The sequence below is a fragment of the Thamnophis elegans genome, chromosome 1, assembly GCF_009769535.1.
Source record: "Thamnophis elegans isolate rThaEle1 chromosome 1, rThaEle1.pri, whole genome shotgun sequence".
Lineage (NCBI taxonomy): Eukaryota > Metazoa > Chordata > Lepidosauria > Squamata > Colubridae > Thamnophis > Thamnophis elegans.
Window position 1 is genome coordinate 139979828 of NC_045541.1, and position 27796 is coordinate 140007623.

Below are 27796 nucleotides of genomic sequence, written 5' to 3' on the forward strand. Positions count from 1 at the left end.
ATTTTCATCAAAAACCTACTTTATCATGTCCTGTATTCCCTCCTCTGACGATATCTGGAGCCATATATTCTATAGTTCCACAGAAAGAATAAGCTCTTTCATTCTGAAAAAAAATGTATGAGATTATAGCCAATATAATGACTGATACCACAAGGGGGGAAAACAATGAAAAAAACATATTACTAGGATTTACATCATTCTATTTAATCATCTTCTTCAGACATGTTTGGCTCTCTTTGTATAATATCATTTGGACTACTTCTTTTAAAACATTTATCTCTCACTCCACACATTATCGCAAAGGATAAATCTGATCCCTCCATCTCATTTCAATTGAAAAAGGAGAAAGGTTCAAGACCTGGAATTTCAGGCTTATTTAGGTAGTTACTTAATATGCAGACACTTACTTCATCATTAACAAACTCCTTACTCAGTCCAAAGTCTGTCAGAACTACATGTCCATCTGAGTCAAGAAGAATATTTTCAAGTTTTATATCACGATAGATAATTCCCAACTGGAAAAAAATTAAAATTAATTATACATTGTTGAGCCGAGTTAATTAAGATATGTTCACATGTTGGCATGTAACCATATCAGTGGTGGGTTGCAAATTCCGTTCCAACCAATACAATTGGAACGGGTCCTGCGGCGTCCTCATGGATGTGCGGAGCACGTGCATACACATATGCAGCACGAACATGCATTCAAGTGCCTCCGCAATGCTTCGTGATGTTCCAGCTGCTCCCCGGAGTGTCACGTAGGCGCTGTATGCGCCATGTGTCTGCGCGGACATGCAGAAGCCTGTAAACTCCGGTAAGGAGCTCGGGTGGGCGGATGGGTCCTCCGGAGCACCGTACCGGAACGGTATCCGGTGCTCCGGGCTGGTTCCGGTAAGTCTGTACCGGGACATACCACCTGCAACCCACCACTGAACCACATATTTCAAATATATATACTATGTTAAATAGGAGAAATGCCTATATAAACATTGCAAAACTGTATTTGTTCTTATTTCAGATATAAAATGAAGATAATATTTTTAATTATTTTTATCCTGCTTACTAGCATTAAAAAGGATGTGTTTTTCACAAAACAGTATTTATAGCTCTATGGTTCAAATCAGTATAGAATTATATAAAATATGTCAGTAATAATTCTAAGTGGAGGTAGGCACTGCACTGAGCTTGCACAAGCAGTGTATCTGAAAATAAAGCATGGGTGGATGGATAACATCATATCACCTCTGGGGAAGTGTCAACTGAAAGGTTTGTGACTAAATCATAATTCATGGTAGCCATGTCGTATAAACGTATTCCACAAACTATCATATACAGTAGTGAGCTGTTAAATACAGATTTTTGTCTCCTTCACTCAAAGTGAAAACACCATCGTACAATTAAATTACATTAGAAAATTTTATTCCACTTACATTTTTATTTTCAATAAATTTATTTCAATAAAGTTGAAAATATGGTCTCACCTTGTGAAGGTGTTCCAATGCCAAAACAATTTCCCCAATATATATTCGTACCTCCTCTTCATTAAATCTCTCTCTTTGTGAAAGATGGGTAAAAAGTTCTCCTCCATTTATGTAATCTAACATACAGGAAATCAAGTTATTTACTAGGGATCAGCAAAATTTCTGAATTGATTCCAAAAATACATTTGTAGCAAAAACATATTGTAGCAAATGTTGCACACTGTTTTGTTTCTTTTGTGCTTTATCGCTAGCCACAGTTGCTTCCTTTGGAAAAGTATTTGGACTCTCACATAAATACCATAAATGTCTCAATTATAGTCTGGCTTTTTTACTTATTTATTTATTTCTAACTATTTCTATTTCTAAAATGCCATCTCCCTCAGAGTAGACCTGTCTTAAAATAATTGAAAAGTTTTTAAAAAAACAATCTCAACATAGTTACAATTATCTATATAAAATATAATAATTAAAAGTTTTAAAAAAATAATACTGGGATTGTACTTTCTACCAGGCTAAAATTAAGTTCAGTAGTCTGTGCTTAGTTAGCAGATTCTACCAGGATGAATATTTCATGATTCAATGTGTTATGCAAAGTCAGGAAATTACAAAGAAATAAAGGCAAGAAATTGGAATGTACCAATTGTCCTTGACTTATAACCATTTGTTTAGTGACTGTTGAGGTTACAGCAGCATTGAAAAATGTGACATGTTTTCCACGTTTCATTGCAGCATCTCATGGTCACGAGATCAAAATTTGGACTCTTGGCAACTGGTTCATATTTATGACAGTTGCAATGTCCCAGGATCACATGATCTCTTTTTGCGACTTTCTGATAAGCAAAGTCAATTGGGAACCCAGATTCAATTAACAACCATGCTACTAACTTAACAACTGCAATAATTCACTTAAATGGTAATAAAATGGGGCAAAACTAACTTAACAATTGTCTCACTATAAAACAGAATTTGGGCTCAACTTTGGTCGTACGTCAAGGACTACTTGTAGTAACTAAACTACAAAACTCCCATAAGACCATAGATGGTAGCAAAGAGAGATAGATAAGTCTAATTAGAAGGCAGTAAAATATATATAAGGGACGTGGTGGCTCAGTGTCTAAGACGCTGAGCTTGTTGATTAGAAAAGTTGGCAGTTCGGTGGTTTGAATCCCTAGCGCCGTGTAACAGAGTGAGCTCCCGTTACTTGTCCCAGCTTCTGCCAACCTAGCAGTTTGAAAGCATATAAAAATGCAAGTAGAAAAATAGGAACCACCTTTGGTGAGAAAGTAACAGCGTTCCGTGCGCCTTCAGGGTTTAGTCATGCCGGCCGCATGATCAGAGAGATTTCTTCGGACAGCACCGGCTCTTCAGCTTTGAAACGGAGATGAGTACCACCCCCTAGAGTCAGGAACGACTAGCATATATGTGCAAGGCAAACCTTTACCTTTTTAAAGTATATCAGTTTGATTCTTTGTGGTAATTGTTCTGTTGTGTATATCCAAAACACATACCATTAAAAAGGGAGGGGGAGGGAGGAGCTCATTTCTTAACTGGAACAGGAAATGAAAACAGACCTTATTTTTTCCTTCCTTCTATGGTTCTTTCATTTTTGTACTTACCCAAGATGAGATGAAGTTTTGTATCTGTCTGGAAAGCGTAATGCAAAGTAACCAAAAATGGAGACTGTCGAATGTGCTCTAGTACTTGTCGTTCAGTCTTTGTATGTTCAGTTGTTTTGGCTTTTTGAATTATTGTTGCCTTTTTTAAAACCTTCATTGCATACAGTTTGCCAGCATCATGACCACTGATTTTCCTCACCAGAAATACCTTTCCATAAGCTAAAACCAAAAAATATTACACAAATGTAAAATAGTAGTAGCCAACCTCCCATCGTAATTCCACCTCCACAGCAGAGTACTCTAATCAAGATATTTTCAAAATAACAAACTTAGCAACATAAATCTTTAAACCCAATGTCATTTGTTTATCTTCTTGATTTGATTAATACATAAAATATTATTTTAATATTTTATTAAAATGCCCTCAAAGAAATGTAAAATCCTAATCCTTAACAAGAGTCTAATGAGAAGAAAACTATCAGAGTTAAAATGGAGCACCTGAAAAACATGAAAATAGGCATACTAATAGGCTTACAGAGGTAATAAAAATAAATCTCAAAACAGTATCAATTGTATAGAATAAAATCAACCTTATTATTATTTTTATTTAATGCAATCATTTCCACCTTTGTAAATAAAGATTACTAGATTAATCTCTTGCTTATATTTCAAGGAATGAGTATTTTATTTAAGGTACTTGGTTTTAATTTCAAAAAATGCTGGGAGACTAATGATTATTGTTTTTTCTTTCTTTCATGAAGACTTTAGAGAAATATGCTCCCACACTTTATCAAAGGTACATATTTGAACAATAGACACACTTATTCCTCTTCCTCCCTTTCTCAATCCACCAACTTGCTGATGGAACATGTCTTGACTATGCATAGGATGATTCAATAATCCTTTACTAGTTTGCATGTTGGTTCAGATTTGAATAACCATACTAATTCAACTGTCGCATGTCTACTTAGAAGGAAGTCCCCCTGTGTTTCCTGCTATTTACTTTGAGTCCCGAATTATTTTATAAGCAGCAGTGTAGGAATGTTATACCAGAAGCTAGGTATAGCTTCTGGATGAATGGCACCAGATAGTAGCTGCTTCCTAATGATAGATTTAGTCATATAAAAACTTAACTACCATTGAAAAGCCATTAAGATAAGCACCAAGAAAACAGGGAAGTCCTCACTAACTAGTAACTCTCAGGAAACAACAGGAAGCATATTGGCCAACACCACAATTGTGTTTAGTTACTAACGATAAAAATATGACCAATTTGAAAGACCTACTTATTGCTGTGGACTAGGACTAGGGCTTCATTAATATTTATTTTCTAGATAGTTCTATCCTCCTGAATTGTAATTACATAAGATCCATTCAGGTTTTAGGCAAGTGGATTTCACTTTTTCATAGGCCCAATGCAAACATGTACAGAATCCATCAAACAATATCATTCACATCTTTATAGCACTCTGAAGTAGTTAACATGTTTCACAATCTCTACAATATTAATTCGGTGTTACAAGGTGCTATACTGCACAGGCCTGCGGCTTAAAGGAAAAGAACTTCCCTGTGGTTCCTTGCTAACATGACAGTGGCTATTTCTCAAAGCAAATCTGTAAGGGCAGCTTTTTGTCCATACTACTTTTCTTTATTTGCTCTTTCAAAAATTACTGTTTAGAAAACAACAAAGGATTTGCTTTGCTGTTTAAATTGTTATTAAAGAAAGATTTGATTTTGTTTAATGACTGCTTATTTATACCCTATGACTATCACTAAGTGCTGTACCTTGATTCTTGACGAATGTCTTTTTATGTACACTGAGACCATATGCACCAAAGACAAATTCCTTGTGTGTCCAATCACACTTGGCCAATAAAGAATTCTATTCTATTCTAACCACTTATCTTTTTAATAGCTAAAAATCATTGTCACAACATAAGTTTTGCATTTAAAAGGTTCCAGGTTAAATCTCTGATATAACTTATTATCTCTGATATATAAACTATACATCATATTAGAGATAATATGAGCAGACAACTACTTGGGGCATATATATACTTCCGGGCATTTTGGACCTATATATAGTCTTACACTAGTGGAGTTAATGGTGAGAGAGAGAAGGCATGCAACTAACAAACAACCTATCCTTCCTACAGGTTTGAGTGTGTGCATCTTATAAATGTTTCCCGTCTTCACAAAAGCATTTTTATGAAGGGCAAAAGTGTGTGTTTGTGTCTGCGCACACGCTTTTATGAAGGGGGAAGCAAGTGTTTGTTTGCATTCTTGTACACTTTTCCCCTCTCCACAAAAGTGCTTTTGTGCTTTTGTCTAGCATCTGACAACAATAGCAGTAGACTTATATACCGCTTCATAGGCCTTTCAGGCCTCTCTAAGCGGTTTACAGAGAGTCAGCATATTGCCCCCAACAATCTGGGTCCTCATTTTACCCACCTCGGAAGGATGGAAGGCTGAGTCAACCCTGAGCCGGTGAGATTTGAACCGCTGACCTGCTGATCTAGCAGTAGCCTGCAGTGCTGCATTTAACCACTGCGCCACCTTGGCTCTCACAACAATGAAAAGAAAACAGCTTCAGCAACGTCTCCCCAAAAAAGATGGCCGCTTTTCTGCCACGCGGCCCAGCCTGTCTCCTTTCCTAGCTCCACTTCTTGAGCTCTGGAGATCTTCAAAAGGTAAGTGAATGATCGGTGATGGGATGGGGAGGAGCATGTGGAATCCTGTGGGCTAGCAAAGCAGGCCCAGCTCCTGTGAAGACCTGGTAGGGCAGAGGGAAATAGGTAGGGGCATGTTGCAGTGTCTCTGCAATCGGGTTATAAGGGTGAACCACCACTGCAGTGCTGCAACATACAGAAGTTCAGGACCAGTTTGTAAGTACCTGGACAGGGTGCCGTAACTTTGAACTGTTGTTAAGTGAACTGTCATAACTTGAGGCCTACCAGTAATGTTTCCTTCCAGGGTTTGAAGTAATTAAATATAATTTAACATTTATACATATTACTTTTTAATATATTGTCAGTGCCATCACATAATTCACTTCAGGAGAGATCAGGCCTTGGGAACCAGAATCTTAGACTTAGCATTACAAGGAGGGAAGATTTAGAACTTCAACTGAAATACCACAGCAACAAATCCCAATCAAGATTTTTGACTATTTAAATCTGCAAGAGGAATGGCAACAGATCAAACCAGAAGGCTGAGAAGCAAAGAAGCACAAGACTATAGGAAAAAGCTTCTTGAGAATAATTCAGTCACTGTTGCTCCTGACTAGACCAATTCTGAATTGAACAACTGTACTCCAACAGCGCTTTGGCAGAGATTTGAAATATGGAATATAAAACTAAGTATATGGAAATGATCCAGTACTGAAAATAACAGTTATAGTCATTTGTTTCTATTACCAGTTGCCTAGAATGTTTTCCCCGACTCTTTGAATTGAGTCAGTCTGCACTTGACTTTGCAGCTATTTCAGCCTTTCCAAAAATGGATTTGATTTGCCTGAAATTAAGTGGCCTTGTAAGGTAAGTGCTGGAATTTGAGTGGGGAGACCACCTCTAACCAACCTTCATTTATGGATCTCATTGGGTGATTACAAACTAGGAGGGGGGAGCAAAATTTACACTGCCAGGAGCTCTTAACTGAAAAGAAGAATGCAATCTAATAAATAATTAAAAAATTATACTTCCTTGCCTGATTGCTTTACATGGGAAGACTTTGCTCTATTGATACCTCTCACTGCCTACCCCACCCACTCAAAATATTTATCTGTAAAATAGAATTTTATTTAGTTAATGTTTTAAGAAGTACATTCATGCTTTATTAGCAACATTAAATAATTCATACCTCCTGTCCCAAGAATTTTCAGGAGTTCAAAGTTCTCAATGCCCACCTTCTCTGTGTGGCCTGTCAAGTTTGCTAAAAAAAGAAAAAAACATGCCAGTGTCAATATTACACACACTAACAAGCAAACATGTAGTAATATAAATTATATGGTATCCATGATTAAGATTCCTCTATTATTCATATCAGATTTATAACACAGCTGTCACTAAAGTGTCATTGTATTCAGATTTCCAGGTATATAACAATTAAAATGTATATAATTTTATTTAAAGTATATAGATTTTTCTAATGAGAAAATGAATTATTCCATCTCAACTAATCATTTCAAAGTGTTGTATGAATGTTATAATATACTAGTTAAGGTAGAATAAGGATAAGTCACTGTTGCCAGGATTTGTGTTCTTAAATTCTAAATTATTTACAATTCTATATCACAACATTCTTATTAATTGGATCAATCACTTTTCTGCATGTAGCAAAATTCTGGGTAGGTTTATATATATATACATCACTTGAAGTAAATACATTAAGCCTCTAAACTGAAAAAACTGATAGTGGTCTATCTGATCAATAAGCAAACTAGAGCATTATCTATTCAAAAAGATTCTCATATATGTTAAAATGAAATAAATATTTTTAAATCAACTCCCATTTAATTTTAATGCAATGTATACAGTACAATTATGGTACAATATTATGCTTATCATTTTATGCAGACTAATATGGTTTTAAAGGAAAACCCAAGCAATAAAAATACAGTTAAATTTTGTTACACATTGACTAATGCATTTGTTCTATCTACCATAACTACACAAGTTGTTCATCAATAGGATATTATGAGCTACCTGGAAAAACTGCTATATCAGATCATAAAAACAAATACTGTGTTATATTTAACATTTCATCTTCTTGTAACATCACACAGAAATAGAAAAGGGAGAACAAAATATTTCAATATTGCACACAAAAATACTGAAGATACATTCTGTAATCCACAACATACCTTAGCTACTAAAATGAACATCATTTATAAAATAAAGGCATCTGCATCATATATTCATTTAAATGGAACTTAGATAATATGTTAACCATAATTAATAAAATCTGCATAAACTGAAGTGGTTACTCATGCAGACAGAAATAGCTTTGAAGAACTTCTAAAGAGAAAAATGGAATCTTGCAAACAATACAATTGTTCTGTTTCAAAAGTGATACGTCATATGTGCTGTGCGTATGTTGCTTTGAATATTCTTGACAGCCCTGCTAGATGTGTTTTTAGATTTCAAATATCCTCTGGAAACAAAATGATGTAATTGATTAATACACTTTTTTTATTTCAACAGTTGCAAAAATCCTCTAATAAAACAGCTTTTTTAGAAAACTAATTTTTAAAATAATGTAATAGATTGCACATGAGTTTTCCTTGGTATGCCATACAATACTTTTACTTTGAGGAAGTATTGGATACCATTTAGCTTCCATGTGCAATTCAAGGTGCTGCTTGTCACTTTTTAAGTAGTTGATGGTTCCAGGCTTGAATGTCTGCAAAACCACTTGCCCAATAAGATCAAGAAGTGTAGGCTTACTCCAGGTCATATTCCAAGAGACGGCTATGAGGAAGGGACTTGTCACACCAACAATGTAAGAGTAATTAGTATGTTCTCAACTTTCCAATTTTCTCCTCACAGTTTACTTTTTATCATCTAAATCATTTTTCCTCATCCACCAAAGCCATAGTTTCCTTGGAATCACGATAATAATCTGCCAAAACCAGCACCTACCATAACTGAGCCGATGCTGATCTTTTGGCTCTTCTTACTAGTTCTTAGACACAAACCAGGAAATTTAGATCCTGTCAAATTTTCTATGGCATATTCAAATGCCTACATTCAAATACCCTGAATGTCATGACAAATAGAGACCCTAAGATACAGAGATAAAAAATATGAAAGAATTGATTCAGATAATACTATTTAAAAAACTATTTTCAGTGATAAGAGTTAAAAAGTGTTCTTTATACCAATCTGTATAATACTTTATCTACAGAATGTTTTCAAAAGTATTGTTTTAAATGATACCATTTATAGGCATGTTTCCATTTTGTGCATGTCAATTTGTCTGTTAATTACTACTATATGGTTTTTTCAAATAATATATTAAATATGCTCTGTTTAAGAAATATAAGATTTCGTTTTAAAGAACATAAAAATATTTCAAAACAATAACTCTTTGGATTTTATTTAGGATAGTTTATTAAGATTGTTGTTGAAATTTTGTATCTTATTGCTGCAGGTTCACTTCAAACTTTTCTGACAACTAATTCTTAACTAGTTCAATCTTTCTGTGTAGATGCAATATGATAACAAGTACTTCTGACCAGTTGCTATCCTCATGGATTAACAAAATGTATTATCCTCAATTTTGGCTGAGAAGTAGAGAGCATTTTGAAGATCCTGATTGGTTATTAAATATCCAGAGGGATATCTTTCCCATTTTTCATCAGGGTTATACAAATGGGTACAATACAAGAGCCACATAAACAGATCGCCCCAAAAGGGGAAAGAAACATACTAAAATTTATATTACATCCCCTTTTCTTTTCTTAAGCAGAAAAAAGCTATTACAATTCAGTATAAAAAGGAAGAACAATGGGCTTGGTAGGTAATTCTAGTATTAATTTAAATGACAAGTTAGAAAAAGTCATGAGGTAGTTGATTGGGAAATTAATATTCTGCGAAGTTTTAAAAATATTGTATTATGCCATTGGCAGGTAGCATGAATCTTGTCAATATATCTTGACAGTACAGGTAAAGATTCTCTCAAGTTGATCCCAATTCCTGATGGCTTTATTAATATGTCCATGTTATTTTGTCAACAATATCCACTAGCTATATGTAATTGCTAAACTTTTGTTTGGAAATATACCATTGTGAGCAATTGTCAAAAATATGGCCAATTTTGGGTAAAACAGAATACATATAGCACTTATAGAATAGAATAGGATAGAATAGGATAGAATAGAATTCTTTATTGGTTACATCGGTCTCCAGAAATTATAGAACTGACACTAACCAAGAATTTATTAAAAGATGAACTTTGGCCAAAATGCAGAACCATTATTGATTCTTACGGAAGTTTTATGTTTTTTCAAACATCAACCCCCTCCAGACATGAGCAAGTGGAGAATCTGGTGGCTTCGGATGTTTTTTAACAGTTTTCTAAACACCGTAACTTTTATTCAGAATGGTCAAGAATAATATAATGGCTAGAGGCCACGAAAGTCCCCCCCCCCTTTTATTTCGTCAGTCAAGCTGCTACCATCCGGCTATTAAAGTGTTCACACTGTACAAGATTGAAACGGTTATCCACTCGCGTCTTTCGCCACCGGCTAACCTTCTCCCTCCGAGTCCTTTGGGCCCAGTCGCCGCCCCTTCCCTGGGCTGCCAGCCCCAACACCGCCCTCCTGGCCGGCTGCCCCACGGCATCCCGCTCCCTTTTACTCCCGAGGCGACGCTCTCTTCTAAGCCTTTGTTTCTCCCACGCCGCTGCCTTCCGCGCCGTCCTTTGCAACGCCGTCCACACTTTTCTAAACTGAAGCCCTCCTTCTCTTTCGGTTCGCCCCCCTTTTTTATTATTACCGGGGGACTTCTCGGAGTGGGGGAGAAGACGATTCCTCTTCGCGCCCCTCCTCCAGCCTCCTCCCCACCTCTTTAGCTTAGGCGGGCAAGACTCACCGTTCTTCAGCTCGTGTCTGACGGTGAGCAGCGATGGCTCCCCTTCTTCCTCCGCGCCCCCGGCGGGTCTCTCCATCTCCTCCAAAGCCCCCACCCTGGACTCGGTGTGTATGTGTGTGTGTGTGTGGTGACCCTGGGTCCGTGCCGCCCCACACGAAGGGAGGGAGAGGGTTGTTATTCCGTAGAAACCTACTCCATGACTTGGTGGTGGAGGGTTCCCGTCTGTTCAAGCAAGCAAACAAACAAATAAAGGGGGCGCCTACAGCTGACAAGTGCGAATTTAACTGCCGCTTAGCCCACTACCCAGGCCCTCCAGATCGCTTGCCCCCCACCTCCATTCCCCGAGGAGGGAGAGAGGGAGGGACTAGCGCTCCAAAGAAAAAGGCGGGGAGGGGTACAAGAACCTGGAACAGCCAAGAAATTCAATCTGTGCCCGCATCTACTAAAGCAATAAAAGAGAAGGAGTCGAGCTGAACGTTCATTGGTTTGAGGGATTACACTCCAGGCCGGGGATTGGTCAAAGACCGTAACAAAATACACCCCCTTCATCTTAATTATCCGCTAAGAGACACGGATCCTCATTGGTTTAGCGGCCACACCAATCGCGAACGCTGTTCCCCCCTTTTCTCTTTCTCTTTCCTCCCCACCCCCCCAATCTTCAACCAATTTGGATCTTTCGTACCTGCGAGTATTTTGCCTCCCTGGTGTAAAAAAGGCAGGTAATCGGTTGCGTGTGCACGAAGATTAGCGCAGTGAGTGACTTTAAAGCCCTTGACATTCTGACGATTGCAAGATCTATTGGAAATATTGCACGTACTGTACTGTGATCCTTACGCTCTCCAAAAACCACCCATTATTTACGGGCTGCCCCCCCAAAAAACCAAGTTCATGTTAAAAGGAAGGACATGAATGTTTAATGTATAGAAAATAGCTGGAGCTGAGACTGGTAGTTCAAGTGACAGACTCCATTAAGGACAATACAGGGTACTCATGAACCATAAATCAAATGCTGAATGAATTTTGAAGGCAAAAAACCGAGCCAAACGACATTGCTGATCTGTTTTTTGTTGATTGAGAAGTTAATTCTTGTGTTCAAGTGTCTCACTACAGAATAGATGTAGGAGCTGTCTTCCATCCTAAGCACAGGGAGGAGATGGAATCCCTGCTGTCCAAGGGTTAATCTGGTGGAGAGAGCAAACCTTGGCAGTGGTTTGCTCTCCAAGCTTGTTTCAGACCTTACTTTGGGGATAGGAGAAGGGTCCAATTTCCGAGTTTCACTGAGATTGAGAACCCATTTCTGATAATGGATAATTAGACCTATGATTTATTTCCCAAAGTTGCTCAGTGTGAGCAATAAACTAATAAAAGCAAGACAGAATCACTATCATTTACAATATTAGCTGATATATAACTACCACTTTTATGTAATATGGAGAAACATTCTTGCTAATTTTTATAAGTTAATTGTTCACTATTCTATAAATAATATTCTCATAAAAGTAGAAAATAATTAATACTCATACAGAATGTGAAGTTGGGAATTGATCCCTGAAAAGCCAAAGTGAAGATAAACATATGAAACAGTTCATAAGCAAACTGAATAAGTGCAATTAAATTCAATATATGACAGTATGTCTGGTCTGCTGTGTATCTTATAAGGGGTGTGTGTGTATTGTATTTGAATAATAATTTCAAAACTACTTTGCACTTATCTCATCCTGAAGCCCATAGATGAAATCTGATAACGGACTTTTCTGAAAAAACTGGTTTTTTCTTGCTTTTGATATCCTGTTGACAGACAAGCCGGATCACTGATAACTAACAGTGTAATCATATCTGTACAGATGTTGATTTTATTACAAGTAGTCCTCAATTCACAACCACATAATTTTTGTTGCTAAGTGAATGTTAAGTGAATCCCGTCTGATTTTCTGACCTTTTTTTGCCATGGTCGGTAAGCAAATCATGGCAGTTGTTAAGTGAATCACATGGCCAATAAGCAAATCTGGTTTCCCTCATTGACTTTCCTTGCCAGAAACCAGTGGGAAGATAACAAATTGGCCATCATGTAACCCCAAGATGCTGCAACCTTCATAAATACATTTAGTTGTCAAGTACCCAAATTTTGATCATGTGATCGTAGGGATACTACAACAGTCATAATTACATGTACTTGTCATAAGTCACTTTTCACCGCCATTGTAACTTTGGTCACTAAATGAATGGTATGTAAGTTGAGGACTATCTGTATATGACATTGGCTTCCAACTCTAGAGGCTCTTCATTTTATACTGTTGCTTTACTATTGTTATTATATTATACAGGCTGTTCTCAACTTACAATCCTGGGAAGTCCTAGTTACTATCATAAACCCAAAATGCACAGGTTAGGTGAGGGGCACTATGATCCAACCATTCCTAGTTGGCCCCCTCCCAGCCCTGTGCCTCAGTAAGGTAAGAAACTATTTGCTCTTCAACTCCCCCGATTCGCTTGTCACTTTGGGCCACCCTGCACAGGGGCATTCCTTGGTGGTAACTGCAGCCCAGAGCCTTAAGCAGTCTCAGCTGGTTGCCACTGCCCCCAGGCCTCTACCTGCAGCCACTGCCCCGAGGCCTCTACCTGGCAGGCTTTACTGAAGAGTGACATCTCAGGCATTGCACCACAGCTAGCCACCAAGCTCAAAGCCCCAGCTAACCTACCACCTTGCAATCTGCAGTTGCTGCTAAACCCAGCGACTTCACCATCTTCCTCACACTGCTGACAAGGTTTGCAATGCAGCTGTTGACCAGTTCAAGCCTTATTCCTGACACCACTTGCCCCATTCTCCGAGTCAAACACTCCGTTCTCTGTTCTCCAAATAGGCCACCTTGTTCTCACAATGCTTCAGAAAGCTTTTGAAAACTTCTTTTGAAATATTGTGAGAACAGGACAGTTGACCCTATCCAGATAGCTTAATTTGTTCTCCTTAGACTTAGAGGATCTCAGAAACTTTCCAGAGGGTTTCAGAAGCATCATGAGAATGAGGTACACTATTTGGAGAACAGTGTCAGCAGACTTGGGAAGAAGGACTGGCATAGCCGGAAGCTGCCTTGCAAAAGGTCAGGTTGGGCACACCTCATCAGTAATGGAAGAAAGATGGCAAAGGTCAATTGGACATGGTAGGGCTGTGGAGCACAGGGGGTGGTAGCAACTGGGACTTGTGCTGTGGAGCTGGGGCAGCTGGCCACAATGTGGAGCTTGAGAGAAGATTTCTCAGCGGTGCTGGGGGCTGAGGCAACTGGCTGAAACATCTGAAAACTCCAGAACTCTATTTCAGTCCCAGCCCCACTGTTACCACCCAAGAGTGCCTCTGCACTGCCAAAATATCATCAATGACACCAAGCCACAGGATCCTGAGAAGCACCAGCAGCTTCATTGTTTTCATGCATAACATGGTGCCCCACAAATACAATATAATAGAATAGAATTATTTATTGGCCAAATGTCATTGGACACACAAGGAATTTGTCTTTGGTGCATATATTCTCAGTGTACATAAAAAGACAATTATTATTAGCCATTGATGCAAATATAAGCCATTGATGCAAATATTGGTACTATCAGCTCCTAAAATGACAGCTCTGTTTATATTTTCGTTTCCATCTAGTGATTGAGCATTAGGATAGAAAAATCAAGTTAATTAATGAGCAGAGAATGTTTAGTATCACACAAAGGAGTTTGTGTTGTTGCTATTCTTTTTATTGTCTCAACAGGACATAAAGGTTTTAAACCTTTTAGGAATATATTTTCCCCCTTAGGTAAATTAGTAAAAATACAATGTATACCTAAACTGATATTGTGCAAAAAAAAAAACCTGCTTCCAAAACCAAAATCAAACTTTAATGAAATTCTCACATAGATTTCTCTCCATAGCACTTAGTACGTTCAAATCCATTTTGGAGCATCTCATAAGACCTCCCAATGAGAGGAGATAGAGATGGAAGTATTAAAAATATGTTTTTCTGCTACAGCATGACTACTGGATCTAACCTATATATTAACATATTTCAGACTAAAAGCAGCCTAGGTACATATACAAATAGGTTGAACATGCTTTAAAATTATTTGAAAGAAGTACTTTGGAGTTTGCATGTAGACAGCAGATCTGCTGTTCATTAAAGCAACCCATCCTTTTTAAAAAAATACACATGAATATGGAAAAAATGGCTACTGCCGATAGTCATTTCAGCTCAGAACAGTCAACTGAAATTTGTAACTTAAAGTGATTATTTTGTGATCTATAGTCTGAAAACTCTGAATGTTTATGACATTCTTTAAGGTATTGGAAGAATCCCTTCTATGGTTAAAATCTAAACATATACGGCTCCTTCAAATCTTGCATCATTGGACTTGTTTTTTAGTTAATATCATATTAACAGTCTAATTGCTCTTCTCTGAACTGTTCTAGTTTCTCTGAATCTCTTTTAAAGTGTAATGTCCAGAATAGAACACAGAACTTAAAATAGGTCAAAGCAGAATAAATTATTATTTCCTGTGATTTGGAAATTTTATTTCTGTTGATACAGCCTATAATTCATTTATAGTACTATTTTGCAACAATGACAATTGCTGATATCGTAACTTTCCAATCTACTACCACTTTAAGATCTTTACAGATAAAAAATACAGTTTGATAAAGAAATTTATGAAATATGCATAGCTATGTTTTAATTATTCAACCAAGTAACAGATATTCTAAAATTTCTGTTTTTTATTAAGTAGATTATATCTGCATTGGTTCGTGTCTATCGCAGCAAAGCTATAAACATTGAACCAGCTTAGGGAGGAAACAAATAGAAGGAACAAGAGAAGCAATCTGTTCTTTAAACACCAATCTTTTTAAAGGAATAACTTCTATTTCCAAGATCACTTCCAGGAGGGGATGCAAGTCAGATCATGAATTGAAAGGGGAAGCAAAGCTTTCATAAGAGTTGCTTCTTCTGTAATATCTTGACTTCTCGCTGCTGTTTCAATGTATTTTTTAAAAAGGAAGGTCTTTCAACAATAAATGTCACTGCAGAAATGTCTGCATTTTCATCCTGCTGAGTGATGGCTCGGATTGACTCAAGGGATCAAAATGTGCAGATGGAAAGAACAAGATACTTTGCCACTAATACTAATACTGAGAATCCTGTGTTTACCCTCTGCACAAAGCGCAGAGTGTTTTTTCAGTGCAAAACTTCCCTCCGAAAAGAAAAATAAAACCACTCTTTGCTCCTCAGCAGATTGATCAGGTCGAGGTATCTCTGTGCTCATCTGTTTGCCAGGAAAGGCAAGATTGTCTATCAGTTCTATGGTATTGCAAACTCACTAACATGTCAACGTGCCCATTTCTGTAGCATTCTGCTTGTCCGAAAATATAACTGTCTGAGTCAAATTATGAAATCAAAAGACTTGGATTATGGAAGGACTGATCAACTGGAAATGCTCCAAATATCAAGATGATAATATTGGACTGTTGATTTCAGGAAACAACTGTAGGCATGCCTGGGAAAAAAGTTCAAACAGCTGCTTCTCATGAGTATTTTGTATAGGAGAGGCCATTCTACATGATATAAGTCAAATTGAGTAATCCTAGAAGCATTAATAATAATATCATTTCTTCTAAAAAGCTGAAAACAGCAGATCCAAAATCACTGAAATAGAATAGTTTACAAGCCAATTAAATATACTTATCTACTGTGGCAACAATATCCACAAATAACCATACCCATCTTAAGAAGAAGGCGTTTTATCTGTCTGTGGAAATATATAATTTGCTTCAGAAATTCAACAAATTATATACTTTTCCCTTCTGGTAATGTTAATCAGGATAGAAAATTCATTTGGTTCAGTGAGACACAATACATTGAAGCTACACGTCTTAAAAAGGATTATGAATTCATTGTATGAGGAAAAAAAGCTCAGTATTGTGAACAACAATTTTAAATATAGTAAATATCAGTCAGTACTAGAATCAAAGTTTTGATACATGTGTTTTATGTGGAATATGCAAAAAGCAACAAATGTTCGTGCATAGTTTTAAAACTCCACTTACAGTCCAGTTATGAAAATAGCTGTCCCTTAACTTCCCTTCCCAACGTATTTTTGTGGTTCTGAAATATTTGCATTGTTCTGTGGCTGGTTGGGCAACAATCCTGTTACCCTAATTAGTTCACTTGCTATCAGAGAAGAAGTATATGCAATTCACTATGGAATTTGGCATCAGTAGAATTGGGTATCATTAAAGAGAGCTTTGCAAGGTAAGGTTATCATAGTTCACTTGGTCACCTCCATTTTTCTCATAATAGTGTAATTGATGAAAAGGACTTCAGCTGCTTCTTTAAAAGATAGGAATTTATGCTTTTCTTGTTGAATTACACTTCCCATTCTGGTATAGAACTACTAATGATGTCATATAGTTTTCATCTAAATATATAAAATATCTGGCAAAAAGTGTAAATTCTGTATACGTAACAAATATAGAAAACAAACAATACTCAGTTGAAGTCTTGCTTTGGACAAATACCAGAAATTTTTATTCTTTTAAACATTCAAAATATGTAACCAATTATGGATTAAATATTAACTCCTTAATTTTAAAAGAACATCTGTGAATGTTCCATGCTTTAAATCAGCATTACTGCTTCAGGAATTATTTTCCTTAGAACTAATGACTTCAATGGAATTAAAGGTAAACTTAGACATAAGATCACTGGAGGGTTTTTTTTGTAATGTTTTATCAATAGTAGATCCTGAAGCTAGTAATTATGGAATGCTGAAAAGGTTATTGAAATTAATCTTGAATTATTAAGAGGCAAGTGTGTGAGAGAGTTATATAGTATATTATATAGAATATAATTTAACACTAAAGGCAATAGCTTTTATGCCATGCTGCTTTATGGCTGTGCCATGCTTCATATTTGATTTAGACAATGAAGCCATATTTCTTTTAGAAACTAATCAGCTAGCATATCCATGAAGTGGAAGATTTAGCAATTCACCATTTCAAAGACGAAGTTCATCAACTAAAATTATAATAAGTTTAAAATAATGGTTGTTTAAATTTCTGTCTATAATGAATGTATAGGTACATTACCTATCTATTAAACTAAAATATAGTTTTATCTCCCTTTTAGGATGAAATGGTTTTCCTGGCAGGTTTGAAATCTCTTCTTCCTTGTGCTGTCAGAACTCTGATTCGATCAAATAAACTTAACATTAGCAATACCTCTGGAATGGCAGAAGGTAAATATAAAGGTAGATCAATGAAATCCTTTTGGTGAATCCTTGATATGCATTAAGAAATGATTTATAGTATTTCAACTTATAAACCTGTGTTTCTTAATTTAATCAGTTTTAGTTCAAAAAAGAGATGGACTAGGAATAACATCCAATCTGTGTTATAGACATTTATGCGTGAAATGGAAGATACATATGTGAACCGCCAGAGTTTTGAATAGTCTCCCTTTCCCCTGAAGCCAAGGGACAGGAAGAATGGGCATTCTATTCTATTTTGTCCAATTAGTAAATCTAGATAATTTTTAGACAAGACAGTGTTTTAGCTGATCTGATCCCTTCAAGAAAATTCGTAATTGACTATGCTCAAAATCATTTCTTATGTATAAATTTAAGACTGTATTTTTTAGAATTATGTTTTATTCACATCCCAGCTTTCTGGCAGAAGGGCAATCAAGCTGTCTCTGTTGTGTAGTTATTTTTTTAATGTTATTTTCTTAACATCCTGTTAATTAATTATTTTCCAAACTTCAGACTAATATGAAATAGGAACATCATAGGCAGGTTTTCCCCCTAAAATGACGTATAAACTGATTGAACAGAAGTCTAATTAATTCATGAATTAATGTAAAGGTTTCCCCAAAAATAGTTTATTAAATTACCAGCATCGTGTAGAAATTCCAAGTCAAGCTGTCTTAATTCTCTATTCTCTAATTCATATAAATTAGCATATTCAATCATTACATTTATGTAGCAAACTAAGCCATTTTATGGTTGTGCTTAGTATGACTTTTGAATGCAAACCAGAGTTTAAATATTGATTAAGGAATGGTAGCTTAATTACCATATGAAAGTATAAGTTGTCATTATTATTCAGTATGCCATCCAATCTCTATGGGAATTTTTAAAATATTTTTACATTAAACTTAAAAGAAAAACAGGAAATATTAGGCAGTTTGTACTTTGCAGCTGTTGTGTAATTTTGCACTTGTGCAACTCAATGGAATGAGAGGAAGGGGGAGGATCATCCAGGTGTAGCACTAACAACTCATTTTTTGCACTTGGGGCAGTCTATCTTTGCAGTGGCAGATACAGCAAAACTACTCACAGTTTTCCTTCCTGTATCTCCAGATTTTAATGTTCAGTAGAGAGTGAGGCTCATTTTTTAATTAAGAGATATTTATTTATTACCTTGTCTGTATAATTTTATAAATAGCTCAAGGCGACAAACATACCTAATAGTCCTTCCTTCACCTATTTTTCCTACAATAACAATTTTGTGAGATGGATTCGACTGAAATCGAATGACTGGTCCAAAGTCACCCAGCCAACTTTCATGCCTAAGGTGCAGGAGTGGGTTCCAGCCAGCTTTACTGCTGGGTCGCTCATGTGTGCGCTTCACACATGTGCGCTGTGTGCACATGCACACTTCAATTAAAATTGTTCTGTGCATGCGCATAACTTAAAAACAAGATGCCAGTGCCAACGGTGCCAACCGGGGAACTGTTTTGGGGGGGTGGCAGGCCTGGCTCGCTGCCGGTGCTAGGGACCCAGGCCGCCATACCACTACCAGTTCAGCTGAACCTGTAGACTATAGAACCCACCTCTGCTAAGGTGCGACTAGAACTAATCTTCATTATTACACCAAACTGAATCTGTCTTATTGTTTTGTCAGCACAGAGTTTTTTGTTTATCCAGCATTTCAACATTATGTTTTATCTATTTTTTACCACACTATTTCAACTTCCTATGAATGGCATCAGGGTGAATGTCTGGAGTGCAGGCTTACTTTGATGTGATATTTTAATATTAAGTTTTGGTTGCAAATACACATTTTTAAAAACACAGAAGGGCTGTTTCATGAAATCTGAAATGAATCTTTTATAGATTTGTAGTTTTGTTCCATATAGTATCAATCTTGTGAACTCTCAAGCTTCCTTTTTCCGATACATATTTAAGAAGGTCAGTATGTGTGTGTGTGTGTTTGTGTGTGTGTGTGAGAGTGTGTATACACACACATATGCATACACATACACACACATGCATACACATACACACACATACATACACATATATATAATTATGTATATAGTATGTGTATGTGTGTGTTATGTATGTGTATGCTTTTGAGAGCAGGCAACAGAATTTCAATTTTAATTGAAAAAAGTACAAAAGATGATCTTGCAACTAAATAAATCACTATATCAGAAATATATTTTTCACTTTTATAACTGATTACATCCCAAAAATTATAAATATTTTTATTTGAGTAAATAACATTAGATTAAATTTCTGCCTTTTTATATTTACAGGATTTGTACAGGCAAATGTTATAATTATGCATAAATCTTTTGCTGATGACTTTGAAAAATTTTGTCAAGCAAACGATGGACCACTTCCCTTGCTGTATAGAAGTAAGCCAGGGGAATGGAAGTGTCCTTTCTTGAGCAATAATTCTGATATAAGGTATGTATAGATTCGTCTGTATTGGTAGCTATGAGGAAATATTTTAGCACCGTTTCTAATTTTTGTGCATTTTGCAATGAACACTGTAGAAATATCAGTAAAAGGAATTGTTGTTACTGTAATTGTTATTATATACTTTATTCATTAAACATGAAACTCAGTCAACTGAACATTAAAAAATGCATCACAAATACCATTGACTGGTACTAATAGTTGATACAGGTTGCTGCCAGCATCCTAGGTATCAACCAAGTACTTTCTTAAGATGTACGATGCTCTGAGTAGCACATTTTTTTGCAGTTCCGCTGATGTTATTGCAGGAAGCTACAATTTCTTGATGTGTTTTATAAAATTCTTGGACATGGTACCAAGTGCCCCGATGACAATGCGTATCACTGTTTTGTTGTTGTTGTTGTTGTTGTTGTTTCTTTTATTTATTAAACATGAAACTCAATCAACTGAACATTTAAAAATGTGTCACAAATATTGACTGGCACTGATGGTTGATATGGGTTGCTGACTAAGGTCTCTTTTTAAAATGTACGATGTTCCGAGTAGTACAGTTTTTTGTGTCTCAACATCTACATACCTTTTAAACATAAGAACTGATCCTTAAGTTATCATCTAGACGACAAGACAGTGCATCCATTTTACTTAAAAGTATGCCCCATTGAGTTCAGTGACCATTTCTCTGAAAGTAAGTAGATATTTAGTTATAGCCAGAAATCAAGTAGCTAGTCCAATGATGATGCTAATTCGTTTTGCAGAAGTGACTGCTTGCAATACAAGAAATATGAGCACGGAATATCCACAGGAATTGTGACAAATCTGAAAGAATATTCTGAACAGTTTAAAGACATGGTGACCTTTTATCTGGGCTGTAGTTTTACATTTGAAAAGGCACTCCAGAAAACTGGCATTCCTGTAAGAAATGTGGAACAGAAATGTAATGTAAGCATGTACAAGGTAAGAACAGAAGACCAAAAAAAAAAAAAAATTCTTAAGAAAGTCCAGTTCCCTTCTGGAAAAAGCACCTTTGGGACAGTATCTCCTGGAGATCTGCCATCCAAGTATTTATCTGGCTCAAACCTCCATTATCTTTAGACTCAAACAACATCAGCCAAGTACTGTCACCTGCTGGGAATGTTTCTTAAAACACATAATACCACAGGTGTCAAACTCAATCCCGTCACGTGACGCATTGTAATGTATCCTGACATTTTTGTCTTTGTGGAGCCGGTGTGGGACATAGCCTGTACATGACGCATTCGGGCTGTGGGCCGCCAGTTTGACACCCCTGCATAATACTATATAAATACTGGCAAATACAATCGAGCTAATAATTAGTATTAGCTCAGAAAGAATGCTGGTAGGCATTCTTAAATTGCACATAAGTATACAAAATTTTAATGCTCTTTTCTAGTGTCTGGTGAACATAGCAGCCAATTCTTTCACTCTTTCCATTTTTTATTTCTTTTTTTTTTTAGCTGATAACGTCAATATTGTTTTACTCAATTGCTCTCAAATACAGAATTATTTGATTTAGAATATGTTAGGCATCTTTTTTACTTCTCTTGTCTGAATGTGATCACTGCTTATTAAAAAAAAATAGAAAGAGATGCCATTTTAGTTGTAATATGGCAGAAGTATTCCCACCCATGAACATAAACCAGTCATTTACTCCAACAATAAGATAAATAATAGGGTTTTTTTCCTATGCCTTCTAAAGTCTTGGAACCATATGGAGTCTATGGAGTATTGAAATTATGTCCAAATATTTTGAAATATACAAAATGATTAAAACATTACTTTGGAAATTTCAGTTTTGTTTCAAAACATAGTATTTGATTGATAAAGTTTCTTTAGCTGTTCACCAGACCTAGCAAATAACCACCAGAGGGCCGCAGATAGATATATAAAAAATAATTCTTGGCCGCCATCTGGTGGTCATTTGGATTTTTGTAGCCACAAGTAGGAAGTTTTCACTATTAGTGTTATAACCCATTCTTAATTGAAGAAAAAATGCTTTTTTCTTAAAATAAATACATTTTTTGTCAAGATCAGCTATTAATTACAGCAGGAAACATAAAGCATTAAATTTGCTCAGCTTCTCTTTTTATTTGATTGACAAGTATTATAGTCTGATAGAAACATTGCTTTCTTAATGCAATCCTTCAAAATGAATAAGCTGACCGGCATGTGATTAACTACACTTATTTTCATGTTGAGATTAGTTTAATTACAAGGAATATTTTTACCAATAAAATCTGTATTTTCACTTCCCATTATTTTGGGGCAATGATCTTATATTTCATGCTGAACCTCAATTACAGTAATATCTGCCTATTGTTATTTAATTGCAAAATATGTACTTGAAACAATAATAACTTAATGCCATTAAAAAATAAAACAAATATAATATGACATTACTAATTTATCTAATGTTTCAATGTTTAGTTACTGTGACTGTGTAATTAAATAGAAAGTTAGCAATAGCAATGACATGAACTTAAATAGAAAGCCATATGAATCATAAAGGTGATAATAGATGATATGTGGGTGAAGGCAACTGAACATTCTAGTGATTAATCTTGTGGCCTTTTATCACCCAAATGCATTTATCTCAGAGGTAGGATGCCCTCTACTTGAAAGAAAAGACCTTTGAAGATGTCTTCATTGTTCTTAATGCTTGGATCATTGTTTTAAAACTTTACCAGACTGCTGTTCCTTGCTGTGATATTGAATGTTTTCACTGTAATCTAATAGTAACTATGAGATATATACCTCAAGATAAACTGAAAGAGTGTGTGCAAATCACCCATCCAATGAAAAAATCACATGGAGCACCAGTTCACATTGGCTCTTCTGGTCAGTATATTTTTTCTCTGTTTCTATGATCTATAATACAAAGCATGCATGAGAGAGAGAAGTAACAGGCGTTAGATTTGTCTGGCTTACTAATGTACAGTCTAGCTTTGCACAAGTAAGAGGATTTAAAAGAATTCCACCCTAGATACTACTAATAATTCCAGGAAGTGCTGGAGAAGCCTCTAGGTAAACTAATATTTTTTACAATTGTAAACCACCCAAAGTCATTGGGTCAGGTAGCATATAAAGTTAATGAATTATGGTTGTTCACACAGTCAGCTAGATGTATGTATGTATGTATGTATGTATGTATGTATGTATTCATTCATTCATTCATTCATTCATTCATTCATTCATTCATTCATTCAATATCTATAGCTTAGACTGGATTTATCATTTTTCTTCTATTTTTATTTTATTCAAAAAAGTTAAAATACAAAACACCAAAAACCAGATTTCAATTATTGTTGTTATCATTATAATTATTAATAATAATATTAATATTATTAAAATGTCACAGGCTTTCAGTGCAGTCTCTTTCTGCCCTGATATTCAGTTTCACTTATTTTTTCCAACAAAATAAAAAGTCATGCCAAAAATTTATCACATGTCACATTTGTTACCTGAACCAGTAATTCCTTTACACAGGTACAGGGATAAATAAACCATTAACTTTTATTTTATGTTCACCTCGTAATAAGACAAAGAAATGTCAGTATCCCATGCAACAGTATCTCACTAACATCACTTTCCATATCACATCCCATGCTCTTCTAGGGAGTTGTCAGATGTTTTACAATATTAAGCCCCAGCCTAATTGGGTTTTCTACATTTCTGCTTGAGTATTAATAAAATTTCAATTTTAGATTTATTAGGAATTAAAGATCTATCCAGTCCAGAATATGGTGATGCAGTACAAGCTAATCCTGGAGATGTACCAGTCTTTTGGGCCTGTGGAGTAACAGGAATAGAAGCTGTCATCAATTGCAGTATGTATTTAGTGGAATTACCAGAACTGCTGCTTTATTACAGAAAACCAGTGATGCTTAAAAGTTGTTGTTTGGTCACTTCTGAGTCTTCATGAATCAATGGACATATATATTTGCAGTAATTGCTTCTTTGGATTTGTATAAGCTCATGCTCATATTGTCTGTGATAATATCAGCCACCTTGTCTTCTATTGGCTTCTTTTACAATTGCTTTGGTTTTTTTTCAAGCTCAAGGTCTTCTGCATGGTTTTCTCATGTGTCTGGATTTTAAAATACAACCTACATAAAAGAACCAACAATTCTGATAATCCATCTTCTGTGGGTAGGGTGATCCCACCTCACACACCTCCTCTTTCAGAAAGAGCTTGGTGCACCTAGGATCCCACCTCACACACCTCCTCTTTCAGAAAGAGCTTGGTGCACCTAGGATCCCCCACCTCACACACCTCCTCTTTCAGAAAGAGCTTGGTGCACCTAGGATCCCACCTCACACACCTCCTCTTTCAGAAAGGCTTGGTGCACCTAGGATCCCCCACCTCACACACCTCCTCTTTCAGAAAGAGCTTGGTGCACCTAGGATCCCACCTCACACACCTCCTCTTTCAGAAAGAGCTTGGTGCACCTAGGATCCCCCACCTCACACACCTCCTCTTTCAGAAAGAGCTTGGTGCACCTAGGATCCCACCTCACACACCTCCTCTTTCAGAAAGAGCTTGGTGCACCTAGGATCCCCCACCTCACACACCTCCTCTTTCAGAAAGAGCTTGGTGCACCTAGGATCCCACCTCACACACCTCCTCTTTCAGAAAGGCTTGGTGCACCTAGGATCCCACCTCACACACCTCCTCTTTCAGAAAGAGCTTGGTGCACCTAGGATCCCACCTCACACACCTCCTCTTTCAGAAAGAGCTTGGTGCACCTAGGATCCCCCACCTCACACACCTCCTCTTTTATAAAGAACTTGGTGCACCTAGGATCCCACCTCACACACCTCCTCTTTCAGAAAGAGCTTGGTGCACTTAGGATCTCCCACCTCTCACACCTCCTCTTTCAGAAAGAGCTTGGTGCACCTAGGATCCCACCTCACACACCTCCTCTTTCAGAAAGAGCTTGGTGCACCTAGGATCCCACTTCACACACCTCCTCTTTCAGAAAGAGCTTGGTGCACCTAGGATCCCCCACCTCACACACCTCCTCTTTCAGAAAGAGCTTGGTGCACCTAGGATCCCCCACCTCACACACCTCCTCTTTCAGAAAGAGCTTGGTGCACCTAGGATCCCCCACCTCACACACCTCCTCTTTCAGAAAGAGCTTGGTGCACCTAGGATCCCACCTCACACACCTCCTCTTTCAGAAAGAGCTTGGTGCACCTAGGATCCCCCACCTCACACACCTCCTCTTTTAGAAAGAGCTTGGTGCACCTAGGATCCCACCTCACAAACCTCCTCTTTCAGAAAGAGCTTGGTGCACTTAGGATCTCCCACCTCACAAACCTCCTCTTTCAGAAAGAGCTTGGTGCACCTAGGATCCCACCTCACACACCTCCTCTTTCAGAAAGAGCTTGGTGCACCTAGGATCCCACCTCACACACCTCCTCTTTCAGAAAGGCTTGGTGCACCTAGGATCCCACCTCACACACCTCCTCTTTCAGAAAGAGCTTGGTGCACCTAGGATCCCACCTCACACACCTCCTCTTTCAGAAAGAGCTTGGTGCACCTAGGATCCCCACCTCACACACCTCCTCTTTCAGAAAGAGCTTGGTGCACCTAGGATCCCACCTCACACACCTCCTCTTTCAGAAAGGCTTGGTGCACCTAGGATCCCACCTCACACACCTCCTCTTTCAGAAAGAGCTTGGTGCACTTAGGATCTCCCACCTCACACACCTCCTCTTTCAGAAAGAGCTTGGTGCACCTAGGATCCCACCTCACACACCTCCTCTTTCAGAAAGAGCTTGGTGCACCTAGGATCCCACCTCACACACCTCCTCTTTCAGAAAGAGCTTGGTGCACCTAGGATCCCCCACCTCACACACCTCCTCTTTCAGAAAGAACTTGGTGCACCTAGGATCCCCCACCTCACACACCTCCTCTTTCAGAAAGAGCTTGGTGCACCTAGGATCCCCCACCTCACACACCTCCTCTTTCAGAAAGAGCTTGGTGCACCTAGGATCCCACCTCACACACCTCCTCTTTCAGAAAGAGCTTGGTGCACCTAGGATCCCCCACCTCACACACCTCCTCTTTTAGAAAGAGCTTGGTGCACCTAGGATCCCACCTCACACACCTCCTCTTTCAGAAAGAGCTTGGTGCACCTAGGATCCCACCTCACACACCTCCTCTTTCAGAAAGGCTTGGTGCACCTAGGATCCCCCACCTCACACACCTCCTCTTTCAGAAAGAGCTTGGTGCACCTAGGATCCCACCTCACACACCTCCTCTTTCAGAAAGAGCTTGGTGCACCTAGGATCCCACCTCACACACCTCCTCTTTCAGAAAGGCTTGGTGCACCTAGGATCCCACCTCACACACCTCCTCTTTCAGAAAGAGCTTGGTGCACCTAGGATCCCACCTCACACACCTCCTCTTTCAGAAAGAGCTTGGTGCACCTAGGATCCCCCACCTCACACACCTCCTCTTTCAGAAAGAGCTTGGTGCACCTAGGATCCCACCTCACACACCTCCTCTTTCAGAAAGGCTTGGTGCACCTAGGATCCCACCTCACACACCTCCTCTTTCAGAAAGAGCTTGGTGCACCTAGGATCCCACCTCACACACCTCCTCTTTCAGAAAGAGCTTGGTGCACCTAGGATCCCACCTCACACACCTCCTCTTTCAGAAAGAGCTTGGTGCACCTAGGATCCCCCACCTCACACACCTCCTCTTTCAGAAAGAGCTTGGTGCACCTAGGATCCCCCACCTCACACACCTCCTCTTTCAGAAAGAGCTTGGTGCACCTAGGATCCCCCACCTCACACACCTCCTCTTTCAGAAAGAGCTTGGTGCACCTAGGATCCCACCTCACACACCTCCTCTTTCAGAAAGAGCTTGGTGCACTTAGGATCTCCCACCTCACACACCTCCTCTTTCAGAAAGAGCTTGGTGCACCTAGGATCCCACCTCACACACCTCCTCTTTCAGAAAGAGCTTGGTGCACCTAGGATCCCCCACCTCACACACCTCCTCTTTCAGAAAGAGCTTGGTGCACCTAGGATCCCACCTCACACACCTCCTCTTTCAGAAAGAGCTTGGTGCTCCTAGGATCCCCCACCTCACACACCTCCTCTTTCAGAAAGAGCTTGGTGCACCTAGGATCCCCCACCTCACACACCTCCTCTTTCAGAAAGAGCTTGGTGCACCTAGGATCCCACCTCACACACCTCCTCTTTCAGAAAGAGCTTGGTGCACCTAGGATCCCCCACCTCACACACCTCCTCTTTTAGAAAGAGCTTGGTGCACCTAGGATCCCACCTCACACACCTCCTCTTTCAGAAAGAGCTTGGTGCACTTAGGATCTCCCACCTCACA

At 37.9% G+C, this 27796-nt stretch overlaps 2 protein-coding genes across 10 annotated transcripts in view; one reads left to right on the forward strand and one right to left on the reverse strand.

The window, feature by feature from the left end:
* Positions 1–10787, reverse strand: part of RPS6KA5 (ribosomal protein S6 kinase A5) — a 29672-nt gene extending 18885 nt beyond the window's left edge. The window contains exons 1-6 of the mRNA XM_032232970.1: positions 10690–10787; positions 6956–7027; positions 3098–3316; positions 1482–1597; positions 408–515; positions 20–103 (exon numbers count right to left, since the gene is read on the reverse strand). Of these exons, the coding sequence (XP_032088861.1) occupies positions 20–103; positions 408–515; positions 1482–1597; positions 3098–3316; positions 6956–7027; positions 10690–10765 (675 nt within the window). The 5' untranslated portion in view covers positions 10766–10787. The remainder of the gene's footprint in view (positions 1–19; positions 104–407; positions 516–1481; positions 1598–3097; positions 3317–6955; positions 7028–10689) is intronic.
* Positions 10451–27796, forward strand: part of DGLUCY (D-glutamate cyclase) — a 36944-nt gene continuing 19598 nt past the window's right edge. The window contains exons 1-7 of one of the 9 annotated variants that reach the window (XM_032233007.1): positions 10451–10712; positions 13014–13142; positions 17847–17967; positions 20259–20412; positions 21180–21378; positions 23130–23280; positions 24147–24269. In XM_032233007.1, coding sequence (XP_032088898.1) covers positions 13092–13142; positions 17847–17967; positions 20259–20412; positions 21180–21378; positions 23130–23280; positions 24147–24269 — 799 coding nt within the window. In that variant the 5' untranslated portion in view covers positions 10451–10712; positions 13014–13091. The other 8 variants (XM_032232985.1, XM_032233016.1, XM_032232996.1 and 5 more) reach the window with 8 other exon arrangements.